Genomic DNA, 17,189 nt, shown 5'->3' on the forward strand with positions numbered 1-17,189 from the left:
GCAACAGCTGCAATTTGTTAAATATTAGAATATTGATATGTGCGATGTCAGAAATGAATCTGAATGAGTTTGCGCTTTGAGGTGCTTGCACAATTTGACAAGGCAGCAGAAAAAAAAAATCATTTTCCATTTGTAATTTGTATGAACTTGTGAGAGGAACATGCTCATTGCCATTAATTAATTAAGTGTTCATGAACAAGAGTTTGAGTCTGAACCTTCCCTCACCATGCTTATAGAAACTGCAGTAAATATTGCATCCATCTCTTAAAAAACTTAAACCCAAGCTTCATTGTTCACAGTACATTTCCATGAAAATGATCCTCTCCATGCCCCGATACCTGACCTACCCAGGAATGCCCCAAAACAAAAGAAATCCCAGTACACCCACCCTCCAGCACAGAAAGTAGATGACAAACAGAAAAACATATATTCACTCTGGCATTTTTTTTTCATACTTTCTCATCGCAGTTTCAAAGCAATGCTTGTTAATTCATTATTTTTGATATGTGTCAGTGCATCCTGAATGCTCCAGCAGCAGAGCGCAGATAAATAGGCTCTTTCCAAATTATCTAATCTTTGACTGGGTCTCATATGCTGCAGTCGAGTGAATTTGGTCTGGGTTTGCAGTCCTCTTAATTGGTGGGGGTTGGTACAGGTAATCAAATGCTATTGTGGAAAAGAATAAACTATGTGTTTGAACAGGCATTTTTATTTTTGGTTCCCGTGGACCTTGAATTTCACCCCATCACCTGCTATTAAGGAGTTTTATGGTGAAATATGTTTTATGTGGTAATGCTCTACATGGTAGCCTTAATAATGTATGCTAAAACCGTGTGCATCATTTACAACTCAAGGTGTTTGCGAAAAGCCCCTGCATGTGCTCTCTCTGTTAAATATATATGACTTCTAGTGGACCACAGGAGCAGCAGGAATGGCACAGTAGCCCAGCCAAGCTCTTTCCTTCTCACTCTATCTCTGTCCCCAGCTCCAAGCAAATGTCTGTAAACAGATATAAACAGATGCTCTTGCATTGTACAGATTTTAGCTACTTGGCCATTTCTCTCGGCCGAGGTGCAATCCATTGTACCAGAAATCCAAGCATTGTGTGGCTGTTATGCTATTACCGTTCTTCTGCCTCCCCCACACTACTGAATAATGCTGCTGATGACTCAGCATAAACACCTAATATTTTCCATGTGCTCACACGCACCGCTACAAACAGGGCTTGCTACGCACAGTCACGCTAACCACATTATTGCTTTTTACAGTTTATATGTCAAGTTGAATTTGTCATTTGTGCGTTTATGTAGACGCGGTTTTTAATCCTGTTGATTTTTATGTGGTTATTTGTGTTGTAGCAGTGAGCCTTTTTAAACTTCTATGGTGTTGAGACCACAAACTGATCAAAGTCTGATTAAGATACACAGCACACTTGCCTAAGTGTATGCTTCGAGTGTTGGATGAAGAAATACTTAATAAGGCCATTTAAAAATTTTTCCACAGTTGGTTGCCTTACTGGGTACAAATTTTGGTGAGGGGGCATTGTAAGGTGCTTCTGAGTGTGCAAGTGTGCAGTTGGTTCAGTCCACAATATAGATGAATAGTTCATTATATTAAATACACTAAATAGGAAATCTATCGATGTAACTACAATACAGCTACATAGAGTTTCAGTGTATTTAGTCTGCATTTGAAATATGCCAAGAACATTATACTATGACAAGATTTGTATGACAATTTACACATATGCTTTATATTTTTTGATTTATAAAAAACCTTTCCCACTTGTTAACGTTAGGGTAATTTTCAGTCCAACCCACAGGCAGCATTGTTAAGTGATCACATAGCCAACTAAGATACTATGGATGTTGAAATATACCAGCAGTGTCCCTCCCTTCTCTAATTAGTAATTAGGCACTTGGTATACTGTGCTCCCAGATTTCTTCAATATACTTCATGGCCCTCTTAATCTATCATTCATTAGCCAAGTGATGAATATATATATGTCTGTAAACTCTGGATGGTGGTTTATTACCTAGCTAGCTAGCAAGCTACTCTCTTACATCTTTCTAATCCTAATCCTCAATTTATGTAACAATGTGCATTTTCATAGCAGTTACACAGTATTAATCTACTGCGTAATTACCAAGATAAACTGCCTGCTCCACACAGAATTGGATTTTGATTTAAAATCACATAGGATTAGAGTCAGTTTTCACATACAATGTTAAAGGCCCACCACTTTTAAGTGTAAATTTATCACTGTAAAAGAGGACACTTACTGTATTTACACCTAAAATGTGTTCAATCTGACTGTGTGGTGAGGTGCTGAGTGTGGTATATCCCAGGTGAACTCAGTTAAATTTGTTTTGCCATGCTCAAAGGCTTTATTTTCACCATAGAGATTCACTATAATGAGTGATGGTGTCTTCCTGCTGTGTGTGTCCCTATACGCGAAACTAGATAAATCTGTGAAGTCGAAAACAACATTACTCTTAAAGCCCTAGCGTGCCTCTGTCTGGCAATGGCTATGTGAGGAGTAGTTCTTAAGAGATCATCTGATGAGCAGACAGTGCCATGTTATTCGCAGGTAGGGCACTGCCATTGTATGCACAAAGGCAAGACACTTAACCTGAATTGCTTCAGTAAATATTCAGTGATGTGGATAATATGTAAGATGTAAGCTATGCACAGGAAGTCACCTGGGATAAGAGCAAAGCAAAGCAAGTGAAGAACAAAAAGACGGCGAATGTACATGCACTGCTGGTGTTATGGGCTTTTGTCCTTAGTGTTTATGTATATCTAAACTGTTGCCAATTTCATCATTCAACTAAATGGGAACGGATCAATTATGACGGAATATTGACTTAGTGCCATTTTCAGGGATGGGACTGAAAAACTTGCTTATTTCTCTTTCCTAGCTGGTGCTTCCAGAGTACTCCATCCATGGCCTCTTCTGTATCATGTTTCTCTGTGCTCAGGAATGGCTAACAGTGGGTCTGAACATTCCTCTCCTCTTCTACAATACATGGAGGTAAGCACCTGAATCACCTTGCTTGATTTCTAAGTGATTGTCCCATGCAAACTGTAACACAGTGAAAAGCATATCATATCCTGACAGTTTGTTGTGAAAGCTGCCTCTGGGTGCTAGTACACATTAAACAAACAGACCCAAAAAGCTATACAGCTATACCTACAAAGCTAAACTATTGGATGACCTCGCATTTACATTTGTATGAGGAGACAGACAGAGCATTCCCTGCTAACATCAACAGTGATGTCTTGAAAGTCCTTCCTTTAAAATAGGTCACCTGTCGAATTGTGTCTCCCACTCTCTTGTGAATGTGATTTTCCTTCAGCTTAGTTTCTCTTTCTGCCTCACCCTATCACTCGCAGAACTCAGCGGCTGTTTTGTGCTGCTGGATGAAGTTATAGAAGGCTTTATGTCTCGTTAATTGCCCGTGCTGCCAGATGTCTTGTGGCTACAGACGCCGCTCTCGCTGCAGCAGAAGCAGCGTCTCTCTCTCTCTCTCTCTCTCTCTCTCTCTCCCTCAGATCTGACTGTCTCCCTTTTTCCTTCCCACCGAGCACAGCTGATGCAGAATGTCTTCAGTGTTTACTTCGATGCTCTGCCAGATTTCGTCTGAAGCCCCTCTTTCACATACACAACGTTCTCCCTCCACACCTCCCTCTGAACCGCACACCTTCAAGAAAAACACATGCGCCAGTACCTGACTCCTAAAGATAGATGGAGGGGGATGAAGGCATAGAAAGACAGGGATAAAAACTGTAGTGAAAAGGCACAGAGAAGGGGAGAGAGACTGAGACCCATCTCAGGACTGCTGCTATTTAATGGGAGCTTGGTTGTTGCAGCCGTAATTCCCGTGACAGCCGAAGTCAGCGCATTCGTCTCTAGCGTAAGAACTCCCCTGGTAGCCTTTCATGCCTTGATGAAAGCGGGGACCTCAGGGAAGAGTTCCGCAGGAGAGCTGTGGGTGTAAACTCAAATCTACTCTTTGTTTTGCTTGCGTCGTGTTTCCCAGTGCTACTGTTTCAGGCAGAGCCCCCGGATGAATGTTTAAAAAGCTTCAGCACTCAGTGCTGCTGGGGTTATTTGTTGTTAGAATTAGAATCACCTGTTTTCCCTAAGAGTCTCAACATAAGGGCCTCAGTGTATTTTAGGCAGCAGGTGCAAACGACTTTTGAATGGAGCTGATGACATCTTGCATCTCTGAATATTTCAGCTGCACTGAGGCTGGATTCTATTCTCTGCTAAGCCTTTCGATTTGAATCTCATTATCATTTTTTTTTGTACGTAATTTTAACAGTCAGAAGATGCGCAATGAAATCAACGGTTCAGCAGTTCTGGCTTTAACCTGGGACTTGGTATATTTGTGTATCTCACACACCTACGCTTACCACTGTAGCGTAACATTAAATTGTTTCAACCTGAGAGAGCAGCCAGATTTGTAACCAGGCGGCAGACGTGTAAAGAGCTGATTAATAGCGTTATGGCGAAAGACTCCACCTGGATCCCGGAGCAGGGCCCCGCGGCCCAGAGAGACTCGGTTTCCAAAAACTGCACCTCTCACCTGCTGTAGCTGCGTGTCCAAGGCGCACACTGATGCCCTGCTTGGGATGTGTGAACCCCCCCCCCCCTACTTTGGCACTCGAAACACAGCTGCCCCTTGTTCCTGGTGTTGCAGAAGCAGGAGTTCTGTTCCAGTCGGTCACATAGCTTTAGTAGTCTGCAGAAGTGGCAGAGAGGAAATTTAACTGCTCCAAACTGAATTATGTTGTGTGTGACAACCACACAGAATGATCTGCCTCTGAAATTGATGTGCAGAAGGGCAACTTTTTTTTCTCAGGGGTGTCCTATTCCTTTGTTTGTTTGTTTGGAAAACAAAAGTTGGTATTGATTGAATGCATGCATGCATGACAGATCCAGGCACTGAGGACGGGGAGCATTGTTTGACTTTAATGATCCTTCTTTGCTCTCCCTCTCTCTCTTCAGCAGGGGGGGGTGTGGTGTTGTTTCGAGCTGAACTACCCTTCCTTGTCCTCTCCCTCTTCGGCAGGTACTTTCATAGCCCCACAGACACGCCGGAGCTGCTCTACGACCCAGCATCTGTGATGAACGGGGACACGCTCAAGTTCTGCCAGAAAGAGGCCTGGTGCAAGATGGCTTTCTTCGTGCTCTCTTTCTTCTACTATCTCTACTGGTGCGTGCATCATACCACATCTCCAAGCTAGTGCACTATGAGCTCCTCCGGTTTCATCCTCCCTTCAGACAAAGAGTAATTCTACTTATTATTAACTTAATCATAGGCCAAAATTAGAATACAAGTTAAAATATTTCTTATATTTCTTATAGTCCATCATGAAATCATGAAATATATCTAATATATATCTAATATATAATGAAATATATCTATTAGCCAGACATATTTAGCTGTGAATATATATATATATATATATATATATATATATATATATATATACTGCAGGTTATATTGTATTTTGCACTATAAAACAGCTTCATCTCTAGTGTCATTAATATATGAATATAATTATAATTATTTAAAGTCACAATGCCAGTTTCAAGGACAAGTTTGTTAACTCAGCTTTCAGTTGTCAGACATGAAGAACTGGAACATTTTTATAATGCATTTCTCCATGGTTATACAAGTTTTTGTGTGTAAAACAGAATATTTGTGATTTGTGATGATGAAAATATTACATTTAGTTAAAACCTACCTTTTATTCTTCACTCATATTGACATGAAGTTAAATATTGGCTAAGAATGTTTAATATAGATGTGATCATGTAACTTCACTGCACCAGCAGAAAGGCCTTGGTGTTTTTTGTTTTTTGTTTTTTTTTTTTTTCTCAAGTGATTCACAGTGATATTGATGTCATATGAGCGCTAGCTGTGACACTAAGAACAGCCCATTGGTGCCCGTTCACCATGGTTATGGCGCTGCTTTTACTTGTGAATGTGGTCATCTTGCTTCCCTTTGTTTTAGTGTGTACTGGACCTGACCTGCAATTTCATGCCTCGTTGGCTATAGTGAGTTTTTCCTCAGTGGGTTTGTGACCCCGTGAGACTTCTCCCTCACTGCCCCTGTCTAAATGGCACTGCTGTTTTTGGGCACCCCCTAAGTCTGACACTGTGGTGTTTGTTTAGGCACTGGTGGATGTAGCACGCACCCTAAGGAAACCACAGATAACCTTTTTGCTCTTCCTCCTCCAGCCTGGTGCTTGTCACAGGAAATGTCACTTCGGCGCCTTCGGCCCAGTTCAGTGAAATGGCTGCCATTTATAATTCAACAACACTGCAATGTTTCCTTTAATGGCATTATACCAATATGCATGAAAGTTTAACCCCCTCCCATCCACCCCCCCCCCCTTACATGCACGTATGCACGTGCATACAGTACAAACACATGCACGCGTGCACACACGCATGCACACATTTGTTGTGTTTTTCGCACGCCCTGCAGTCCACATGCAGTATGTGATACTCTGAAACTGTGTTGGCATCTGTTCCTCTGAGTGCCCTTATTCATACATACACCAAAAACATAGAAGATTAAGGTTGGAGGTCACAGCCAGTTTGCCACAGCCCATTTTCTGAAGTCCTACATAAATTTAAGGAAACAGATACTGTCATCCTGGAAAGACAGCAGAGCCACTGAGGGAGCAAGAGTCTTCCTCAGTGATCAGGCAGCTAGACTAGTAAGGAGTGACACTGCTGTTGTACCTTTGAGCACTTAAACTGACCTAGCAGTATGAATGGATAATACGTCTAATGTTATGTTGCCTTTGAGAAAGACATTGGTTAGATAATTCAATCATTATTGAAGCCTAGGTACTGTATGTACTATATTGATCCTAGAGCATGTTTGTGAACCAAATATGTGCATAGTCAGTGCTTACCAATAGCTTCTCTACGCCTATTCAATGTCAACACAGTTTAGTTTCTTCATTGCACTGGGAGCAGTTCATAGTGGCAGCCAGCTCTAGATTTTTTATGAACATGGTATTTTAAATGGTATCTTTAGGGCAGGGAACCAAGTTAGGTTTGGCCAATGTTTGGCAGTATATAGTATGAGCCACTTCTTATGGTTATCCTTATGGAAGGATTTTAATTGCCTTGAGGTCCTAACGATCTCAAGTATTCTCTCGATCACCTCAGTTGTGAGTCCCGTCGAACACAGAATTTTACTGATTCACAGGATTTGGAAAGGCAAGCTATCAGGGAGATGCTGTTTCATTGAGACAACCCTCATCAAATCAGAGTCCCAGTTTATGAGGGCGAGGCATTTGGTGCATGAGGAAAACGCGTTCCTTTGAACTTGCAAACACTCAGTTTCTCCCGATCCAGCAGACGATAATGCTGTCATTTTTAATCTCTCCGTCACCCTTTTTTTTGTCTGACTCTCAGCTTCCACTCCACAACTAAGCCCCCTCACCCACAGCGGGAGGCACACAGAGAACGCAGATTAATAACAATAATCTTGTGACAAAGTGTTCCTGGCATCAGATGCTACAGCGTAGGGAGAATCTCTAATTAAGTTGCACCTCTGTTGGGTGATAGAGGCCTTTAGGCTTATTAGCGGGTCCATAGTGGCAAGAGCTGCCTTTTCTCCTCCTATCGAAAGGCTGTAAAAATAAGAATCCTGGAAGCATAGTGCTTATTCCATTTGGTCACAGCCTTTCGGCTAACAAGATCCGAGCTATAACCATACACTGCGTCCTAGTGTGGTCATATTCACAGTCAATTTTAGCACAGTGTCATTGTTTTAATCTTTGTTGAAAACCATGTGCCGTCGCTTACTTAAAAAAAAAAAGAAAAGAAACTATTTTCCTTCCGTCTCATTACAGTGACAGTGCTTTACGTCTTGTCAGTATTCTGAAAGGTGATTATCAGTAATGAAGTAATACTTTTATATTGAACTTGCAGTGTGTGTGTGTGATTTAATGTCTGCACATTGCTTACAAACAGAGTAAATATTATTTCATTTATAGTTTCCAGCACCTTGACCAGCCTGCGGTGTGCTCACGAATAATCTATGGGGCTATATATTGTGTAACAAGCATTTCAGAGGGTTATTTTCCCAGTAACAAGGATTCTTACCTGCCGTGCTACATTAGCAATTGTGTTTTGTGCACGGAAGCATCTTGTCCAAAGTTGAGTCTGTTGAAAAATTAAGAGTTAAAAACTTTCTGTTGTTTGTAATTTACTTTTGTTTACTTTTGTTTGTTTGTTAGATTTTTTGCCAGAATTTTTACCCCCCCTCCTGTGTAAACTCCATATGTGCATGAAAAGCACTTTAATTTCAACTTCAAACAAACAAATCAAAACCAATTGGCAATCGCTCAGCACTGGCCACACTGAACACTTACAAGCATCAACCTCCAAATAGAACATGAATCAAATCCATGTTAACAGACTTCTCCTCCTCCTCTAAACTGTTTTAAGAAGTGGCTTGAATGCTAGACATAGATGCTGATTTGATAGATGGAAAGGTGAGTGAAGGTTGCCTGTTTATAGTTGTTTTTTTCCTCTTCCTTTCTAGTATGATCTACTCTTTGGTAACTTCATAACAAGCAGCAACGTCTGCCACTAGAGAGAACTCCCTGGGATGTTTGTTAAAACAGAGACGGTGTTCCAGAATCCAGGCGCCAAACTCAATTTGGAGCGAAAGAGCACTTTCTGGCAACAAGCAATTTTCACCCGGAGAGACCGCCCGCCTGGCAAAGGAGATTTTTCAGAGCAGGTCTTGTCTCCTCAATGTATGTAAAGAAATGTTACTGTTTACAGTTCTAGGTCAAAGACAGTCATGTATGTATGTCAGAGCGACTATCTACGTCTGTCTGTCTGTCTGTCACTCCTAGGCCTACATTTATAGTACTATTCCACCCTGTCCAGGAGTCACACCTTTGTAATACTGTAGTTTGCACAGTTTTGTCTCAGGCACCGCAAAAGACACCTGTCTGGATGTAGTCATTCCCTGGAGTCCTCACCTATTTGCCGTCAGTTTCGCTGTGGGTAGTTTCATTGGTGTTGTTGAAAAAGCCACAAATAGAGACCGGGTCAAGATAGTAAACAGGGTCATTGAATGTTGCATTTTTATCAGACGCATACATGGCCTATATGTTTATATACACTACAGATGTGAACTGCTTTTGTGATATGTGCATTTGTGTATTCTGAACAAAAGCATTTTTTTAAGAATTGAAACATGATCTATGATGCATTACTGTATAGGTATGGAAATTGTGTGCTAATCTCTTGTTGTGTTGTGTCTCGGTGACAAAAAGTTTTAAAAGTTACACAATAGATTCAAATTCTGAAATTAAGAAGCTTTTTAAGAAAATATACTTCTGTAATTCTAGAAATTCTAGAAAATTATCACTAATATACAAATAGTCACTATGACTTTGCACAATAGTTATTATGCTTTTGCACAATATTTGCAATATTTTGTTGTGTCTGTTAGTATAATTGTATACCCAGATAGGGTGGAGGTCTTCCAGCACACCCAGAAATGCAAGTTGCCATTTTATTGACTTAACATAAAATGATCCACATCATTTCCATACTGACATCCTTAAATATTAGACCAAACTATCTATCTATCTATCTATCTATCTATCTATCTATCTATCTATCTATATTTAATTTTTTCATTAATTTAAGATTTATTTGATAAAGCATAAATAAATGTCTACTGCAAGGACAGGCTGTTATCACTCAACACTAAAAGATGACCTTTCTAAGAAAACGAGAAATCTAAAAGTTGGTAGTTGGTCTAAGCCTGTCATTTTTCCCCACCAACATTTTCGCACACAAATATTGCCAGTAACTGTCTTGAAAACAAGTTGCAGTAAATGGCAAAGCATGTAACATAATGACATTTCTGACTTTTTCTGCCATAGTACTGTGTAACTGCATAATTTCTGTTGCCTCTGATTTGTTCTACCACTTGAAAAATCTTTTACAAAGCAACATGAAGGAAGCTCACCATTGCTGTTTGATCTTCTTTAAACATTTTATATGTATGTATCCACCCATGATGAATTTAGATATTACCAAATAAAAAAAATATTATTTTAAAGCTGTGCCCTGAAAATTATTTTCCAAAGTTTGTCACAGGTCATTCTATATTTGCTAAATGATTCCAGGAGTCTATTTTACAGTGTTTTTTAGTATTAGTATTAGTTTTACAGTATTAGTGGGTCCCCTTTAGTATTAGTATTAGTTTTACAGTATTAGTGGGTCCCTAAAACACTTCGGCTTGCTTGGTACAATATGAAAAGAGGGTTGGCGTTGCTTAATTAATGAGTGGTTTGACCCTATCACCCGGGGCGATACGTGGAATGAGGCTATTTCCGGTGGGGTTACGCATGCACCGGTGTGGCTGCCACTGTGGACCAATGTGGACTGCTGAAGCTGGCCTCCCGCGGGAAAACTGAATACCCTACCGCAACTTATGACCGACCACTCTACCGCAACGTTTTTGCGCGATTTCCTTTTCTATATGTTAAGTCCTGGGAAGGCGACCAACCGAAGAACGCTAACAAGCATAACGCAACAGAAGTGAACTGGGACCTTTTAGATATTAAAACTGAACAACGCAAACGCAAGAAAGCCAGCGAACGCTACTCTCTCTTCGCTACACCAAGGCTGGGCTGTCCGTCGCGGGGCGACTGGTGCGGGCTGGCCACGGAAAGGGCGAAGCTGTGGCGTCCGTGTCCGAAACTGTAGGTAACGTCAATCTTATATTTCTTTCTGTTGTATTTAAGCAAGCCGAATGTGTACTAGCTGCACGCCGCCCTGAGAGGTTTCGGGGATAGAGCGATAACCCCTTAAGACAACGACATTGCCTGGCGTATCTGTAGGAAGGTAGACCGCCAAGGCTGACAGGCTTGCAACATCCCTGCTCAGGGAGGGCGTGACGCAATCCCCTAGAGCACTTTAGCTAGAAGAATTTTGAATATGTCTAACATCTTCAGACTGGATTCTTTTTTTAATTCCACATCCAGGTAATTCATGTGTTGAAATACACTGCTCCATCATCTTGTGCACCTTCCTCCCCACAGATTTTCATATCATGAATTAAAGATAATGCTTCTTTGTGTAATTATTCCCTCTCATTACAGACCTGAATTTTGCTTTGAATTAACTGAAGTGCTGTTAGGTTTCAACACCAAGGCGCTAGCATCATTCTTGCTAGTAAAGATAAGCAAGGGCCCTTTTTTACTTGGTCACCTGTGCATTCCTGCCCTACTTAAATTTTCTGAACCTCACTCAGCATTGCTCCCTCTGATAACTCAATTCTTGGAGAGGAGTGCCAAGCGTCATGAGGTCTGACAAGTGTGGTTTTGCCCCCCTCAGCGATGGAGGAAGAAACCTGTCAGACTCCTTGGTGTTGCAAACATCCACGGTGTCAGCTCACATTACCCCAAATCCCTGTGGAGTGGGGGATTTCTCCAGCCACCCTCCTCCCCAATCTCCTCCATCACCCTGATTCCTTTACCTTCAGGTAAGAGACTGTGTGTGCAGTGCGGGGAATTCCTCCAACTGGCCTATTTATGGTGAATTCATATACCACAACCCTCTGGGAGGAATTCCGCTTTTAGATGCCTTGGAGAGAAGTTGTTTAGTTGTTTCAAAACAGGCTGCCAAAAAGGCAAACGAATCCACAGCTGGGATTTTTTTTTCTTCTTGATGACAGGCTCAGGGGGGTTGTGAGTGGAAGTGTCAGGCTCTGCCTTTGATGTCTAACCTCAGCAGACCTGCACATTAGTATGTTTTTCTGGTGACTAACACAGCCACCTACAGTCCCATTCTCATTAAGTATGTGGATACCAGTAGTAGTTTTGTGTCCACTCAGACATTTTGGGGGCTGTACATACTCTAAGCATTACAGTGCATTAACGCATGCATATCACTGAGCCACAGTATGCACCGTATGTGTAACCTATCACTATGGTACTTTGATGATAACATACAAGGTAACAGATGTAATCAAGTGTTATTCTATATGTTAGTCACTTAACATTTATTTATTATTTTCAGTGGATGAAAACCTCCCAATGCTGTGTAAGAAATGCTAAAATTTGTTAACATTTTTTTGTCAATTTGTTAATGTCAAGAGGCTTTGTGTTTTGATTGAATCTGAGCCAGAATCTGCTACCCATGTTGAAATTAAAATATGTGAACTCAACTTTGTGGATCATTTATAAAATGACCCCAACAAATTTGCTGTTCATTTGATTCATCAAGACAGCTGTCAGAGTTTTTGGTGAGATTTGGTTCTAGGGCATACTGCATATCCAAATAACTTTTTAAACAGAATGTGTCTAACACAAAATGCACAATACATTACATGATATATTTGACCATAGGTGTATGTTAAAGATCCAGAATTTAATACAGTACAAAGTATTACACAGTCCTGGGTCTGCATAGTTTTAGTTTGAGCACCTTCCAGATAAACCTGTTTTAACGATCAAGTCACACTTCACTGCAGCTTCAGTTAATCCCAGCAAAGTAATAACTGGCAGAAGGTGTACAGAATATGAGTAAAAGTATTCTACATGGAATTCAGTTTGAGGTATTTTACAAACACATAGTACATAGAACGTTCTGTTGTGACAAAGAGTTTAACTCCAAAAGCCAGATTTATGTGGGGGGGACCTAAACAGGTATTATTGACTTTGTCGTTAGTCAACAAACAATAATGGGAGATTTTTAGTGTTCTGGGTTAGGACAGGAAATTGCTGAGGAAAAGAGCATGGTTGTTTGAAGGGTCCATGCCTGGGGACTGGGGAGGATCACAAACCAGTTACCTTGCATCATTTAACTCACAGACAGAAACTGAAAAGGAATTGCCAAAGGCAGAAAGAGATGAAATAATCTTGTTATGGCCAGACTGTGAGGTACACTAATATTTTCAGTAGTGTGCCGTGTGCATGTGAGGGTATAACATCCCCCCCAGGCATGTCTGCAAGCATTCACTTGAAGGATGTGATCTCTTCCAAGCGGTGAGTCAAGCTACAGAGCATCCTTGGTTTTTTTATGCGCATGCCTCAGTACACTGTTCTGCAATTGTGGGGCTTTAGTGGGATGTTGGGGAGTCAGTTGCATAATGCACACCAGCGCTAAATGCTCTGAAATCAGGAAGGACTTAGAGAACAATCCCATGTTGCAGAGGGCAAAACACCTTTTTCAGTCTTGCGTGTTCCATCATGGAGGAAACAACTGTGTGGATATAAGAGGGGAAACCTATAGCACTTATAGTACTTATAGCTGAAACCTCTGGCTCAGAAAGCGTTGTGCATTTGTGTCAGAGGTGATGGCTTTGGGACAACTTTTCATTAACTGGTGTCTATAACGGATCAATTTCTAAACAACAGCGAAAGCATTATCTGGAGAGCAGATTACGGTGGCATCAGATAAAAGCCTAGCGAACGCTTGACGGGCTCTGTGAAGCAATTCTTCTCTACCACCAATGATGAACAAAGTGCTAACTGGCAATTTCCAAGACCTCTCTCATTGAGAGCAATGTAGCATGGAAGAACTATGGGACTGTTATTGTTCCATTACCGTAACTGAATGGTTATACTCTGAGGAGTTCATAAATTCCTTATACCCACCAGCAACACAGGGAACCAGTCGGATATAGAACACAATGTAATGCACTATAATTACACTAATGTCCGTGTTCATGAGATTGTGTATTTTGTTATTATTGTGTCGCTCTTTATGTATATATTTCATAGGAACCCCGGTATATGGCAATTTTTTTTTATCCAAATAGGTAATGCCGTATTTATTGTGGTTGACTAAATATTTAATCATAACACTACAAATTACAGAAAAGCAATAGGTCCCCAAAAAAACAAAACTCAGCTGTGTTATTTAAAAAAAAATGGTAACTCAAGTCATCTTGATGAATAATAAATGAGGAAAAAATTTGATAAGGGATTTAGTAGACGCACATCTCACTGCTATAGCCATGTGCTCAGATAAACTGGAAACACACAAACAGGAGCAAAATGCTGGCCAAAGCCCTGCATTCAGACTGCTAAGGCGTGTTTGGAGTGGGCACTATTCTGCAGGCTGCACGGGTTTGTTGTTGTTACCTGCTGCTGGTCTTTTATGACAGAGAGGAAAATAATGGCACGAGGTGACAGTCTGTCTCTGGGGGATTTCAGCTTGAACAATGTAATGTGGAATGGCATTTTTAATGGTTACAGAGTGTGTGCTGCGTGGATAAAAATATTATATAGGTATTTGCTTATCTGTTTGACATAAATGTTTGTGGACAGAAAGGACCGTGATAGGGAATGAGCTTCGGGGTAAAAGGAGGCAGCGGGACTTTGTGTGCATGCCACTAGCAGATATTGCATGCTGGCTTACTTATTGATCGCAATGTCAAGGAACAGTATTCCTTGAAGCACCGTACCCACATACACTGTACGTGTGATTTCTGCAAGCATTACCAACACGCTCCAGGTGCTCAACCTGGTGGCTGACTGCTTTCACTGACACACACGTGCAACTGCGACAGTGTTTCTCTTCTTTACACCGTACTGTGCCTGCATTGGTTAATGATGTTTCCAGTAATAGCTATACATGCCTGACTCATGGATACATGCTAACATTCAGTAAGAATTTGTGTGGAAGTTGTTGAGAACAATGTATGTCTGAGACTAATTCTTCAACAGGAAGAGCCGAGCTAACAAAACGTAGAACAAGTATGCTATTTTGATATGAAAACATTGTGCTAATATTAAATAATTTAACATTGATGTGATTGTTAGTGGTATTTTCAGCTATTCTTTGTGGCCAGCACATCACTGTAAATGATGATGAAATCTTCCCTGACTAGTGACAAAACCAAATTAACCATAACTCTTCAATTCAAGACTCAATTCAGTTAAAACCCTGCTTATTTTACAAAGTATGTTTTGGCTTCTTGTAATAAAGCATAGTACTTGTTTCCTCTGGAAACAGAATATAAAAAAGTCCTTTCTGAAGAAATTGACACCAGCAAAGCATGCTTGCAAGCAAGAATGAATATAGTGATGCTTTAATATGGGGGGGATCTGAATCATTTTTTTTCCTCATTGAATTTCACTTGCCATGAAGATGACATGGCAATTTTGATAGAATTCAGGGGTGAGTAAGACATGGATTCTGACTGAGGAAGCTGTACTTTAAAAACTAATTCATTCTTCGCTTCAACACTGGCCTGACCTTCAGCACATCTGTGTCCTGAATGACTGCAGGGCTTGAAGGGGAATATTGTCATATAATGACATTGTCAGTCACATGGAAAATACAATGCATTTGCCTCTTGTATGTGATGGAGTGAAAAAAATCATCATGAGAGACAAGTTTTCCCCTTCTTTAATGACCTGCTGAAAAACATCTATGTAAGCATGACATGTAAAGCTAGTGTTGTTAATGTAGAAATTATGCTTTCGATCTGTTTTCCAAGATTATGCCTCCGGGGTTCATTATAGAAGATGCTTCACTTAAGACCATAATGACTGTATATTTTAATCAATATTTTCCATAGCTCCCACCCTTACCAGTTGCAACGTATTGCTTTATCCAATTATTCGTATGTGTATGTGTGTGTGTGTCTGCCTGTCTGTCTGCCCTCCTGATCTGTTGGCTGCCATTTTCTTGGAAGTGCTTGTGCTCCACCTGTGCTGGCCTGGGTTACATGCTTCCTTTCTACTGTCTGTTGGAACACAAGATAGCTTTGGCTACAAAATAGCATCCTAATAAGAGTAGCTTTTCAGCAATTCACGGCATATAACATCAAATCAGATTTCTGAAATATTACAGCAGAGACAGCAAAGGAGTGTTATGTATATAAGATCATTATCGCGTGTTATAATATATATTATTGCAGGTTTATTTTTATCTCTTGCATAAAATTGTTTGCTATATTTTTCCCACATTTAACTGAAATCCACCTAGCCCGCAAACTCTAGTTCTTTTTCAGGATGATGCGATGACATCTTGAGTCATAACATTAACAAAGATATTCCTGAAGAGTATGTCTGACGGAGCGCCACTAAATCTCTCAGTATGGAAAGTGGGTGCTGGGCACCTCAGAGATAATCCGTTGGGGAGTGGAGTATCTGGGGAACGGGAACAGGGAGGTTCCAGCTGCTTGGGGGCACAAAGGCCCTCAGCACTCGTTTAGGAGCTGGGGCATTATTAACGCTGGCATGCCCGCCCAGCCCGGGTCTGTCCCTCCACGTTAGATCTGTCAACATGCCCGGAGGCCGGTGCTGAAGGCTGGCCAGGAGAGGCCTTCGCCGAGCCCTACGCTCTGGCACGGATCACTGAGCAGCCCCACCCCCCACCCCCCCACATTCACTCTCCGAGTGGCGGCAGGCGTGCCTCTCTTCCGTATGTGTGTGTGTGTGTGTGTGTGCGTGCATGTGTTGGGGGGAGATGTGTATATTCTCAAACAAACATATTAATAAAGAGACCGCGGGCTATGGCAGATAAGGGATCTCCCAAAATAGCACTGCTCTTGTGACAGCTGAAGTCTCAGTATTAACTTCATATTCTGTACACAGTATTTTTTTGGCGTGAGAACATTATGGACGTGTCTGAATGCACATCACGGGGTTTAATTCGTTTGTTTTTTTGTCGTTCACTTATGTGCTTTCATTTGATAAACTTTGTCTAAAACAACCTAAGATCTAGAAAAGTTTCTTTTTGACATTTAAAATCAGCTGGCAATGATGGTTGTCCTGAAATCGAAAAACATCAGTTTCTTTCTCAGTTCTGTTTGTTGAAGGTACAGTATGATGAAAACAGTGACTGTCACCATGTGTCTGATGCTATCATGTTAGCCTACCTAAATAGTTGAAAACTGACACATATAAAGGCTTACATTATACTGTTACATTATATGTCTTATAAACCAAACATGATCTGTCCTTCTCAAAATATATCGAATGACATATTCATGGAAAAATAGAAATTTTTACATGCCATATCAAAAGTTATTATTTATGTTTAGATATGCATTATTTCATTAGAGCACAAGGAAAATATAAACAATAAAAACTCAAATGTGATATGTGTTAAATTCCATGAATGAGTGCCCAATTTTTTTAATGCATATTAAGACTAACACTT

The 17,189-nt window shown here is 40.7% G+C and overlaps 1 protein-coding gene across 3 annotated transcripts in view; it reads left to right on the plus strand.

Annotated features, from left to right (window-relative positions):
• Positions 1 to 9,140, plus strand: part of cnih3 (cornichon family AMPA receptor auxiliary protein 3) — a 31,623-nt gene extending 22,483 nt beyond the window's left edge. For 2 of the 3 annotated variants that reach the window (XM_036550068.1, XM_036550066.1), the window contains exons 4-6: positions 2,922 to 3,034; positions 5,076 to 5,222; positions 8,584 to 9,140. In XM_036550068.1, the coding sequence (XP_036405961.1) occupies positions 2,922 to 3,034; positions 5,076 to 5,222; positions 8,584 to 8,611 (288 nt within the window). In that variant the 3' untranslated portion in view covers positions 8,612 to 9,140. The remainder of the gene's footprint in view (positions 1 to 2,921; positions 3,035 to 5,075; positions 5,223 to 8,583) is intronic. The other variant, XM_036550067.1, reaches the window with a different exon arrangement.
• Positions 9,141 to 17,189: the final 8,049 nt, after the last annotated feature.

Source organism: Megalops cyprinoides, chromosome 17 (assembly GCF_013368585.1).
Source record: "Megalops cyprinoides isolate fMegCyp1 chromosome 17, fMegCyp1.pri, whole genome shotgun sequence".
NCBI lineage: Eukaryota > Metazoa > Chordata > Actinopteri > Elopiformes > Megalopidae > Megalops > Megalops cyprinoides.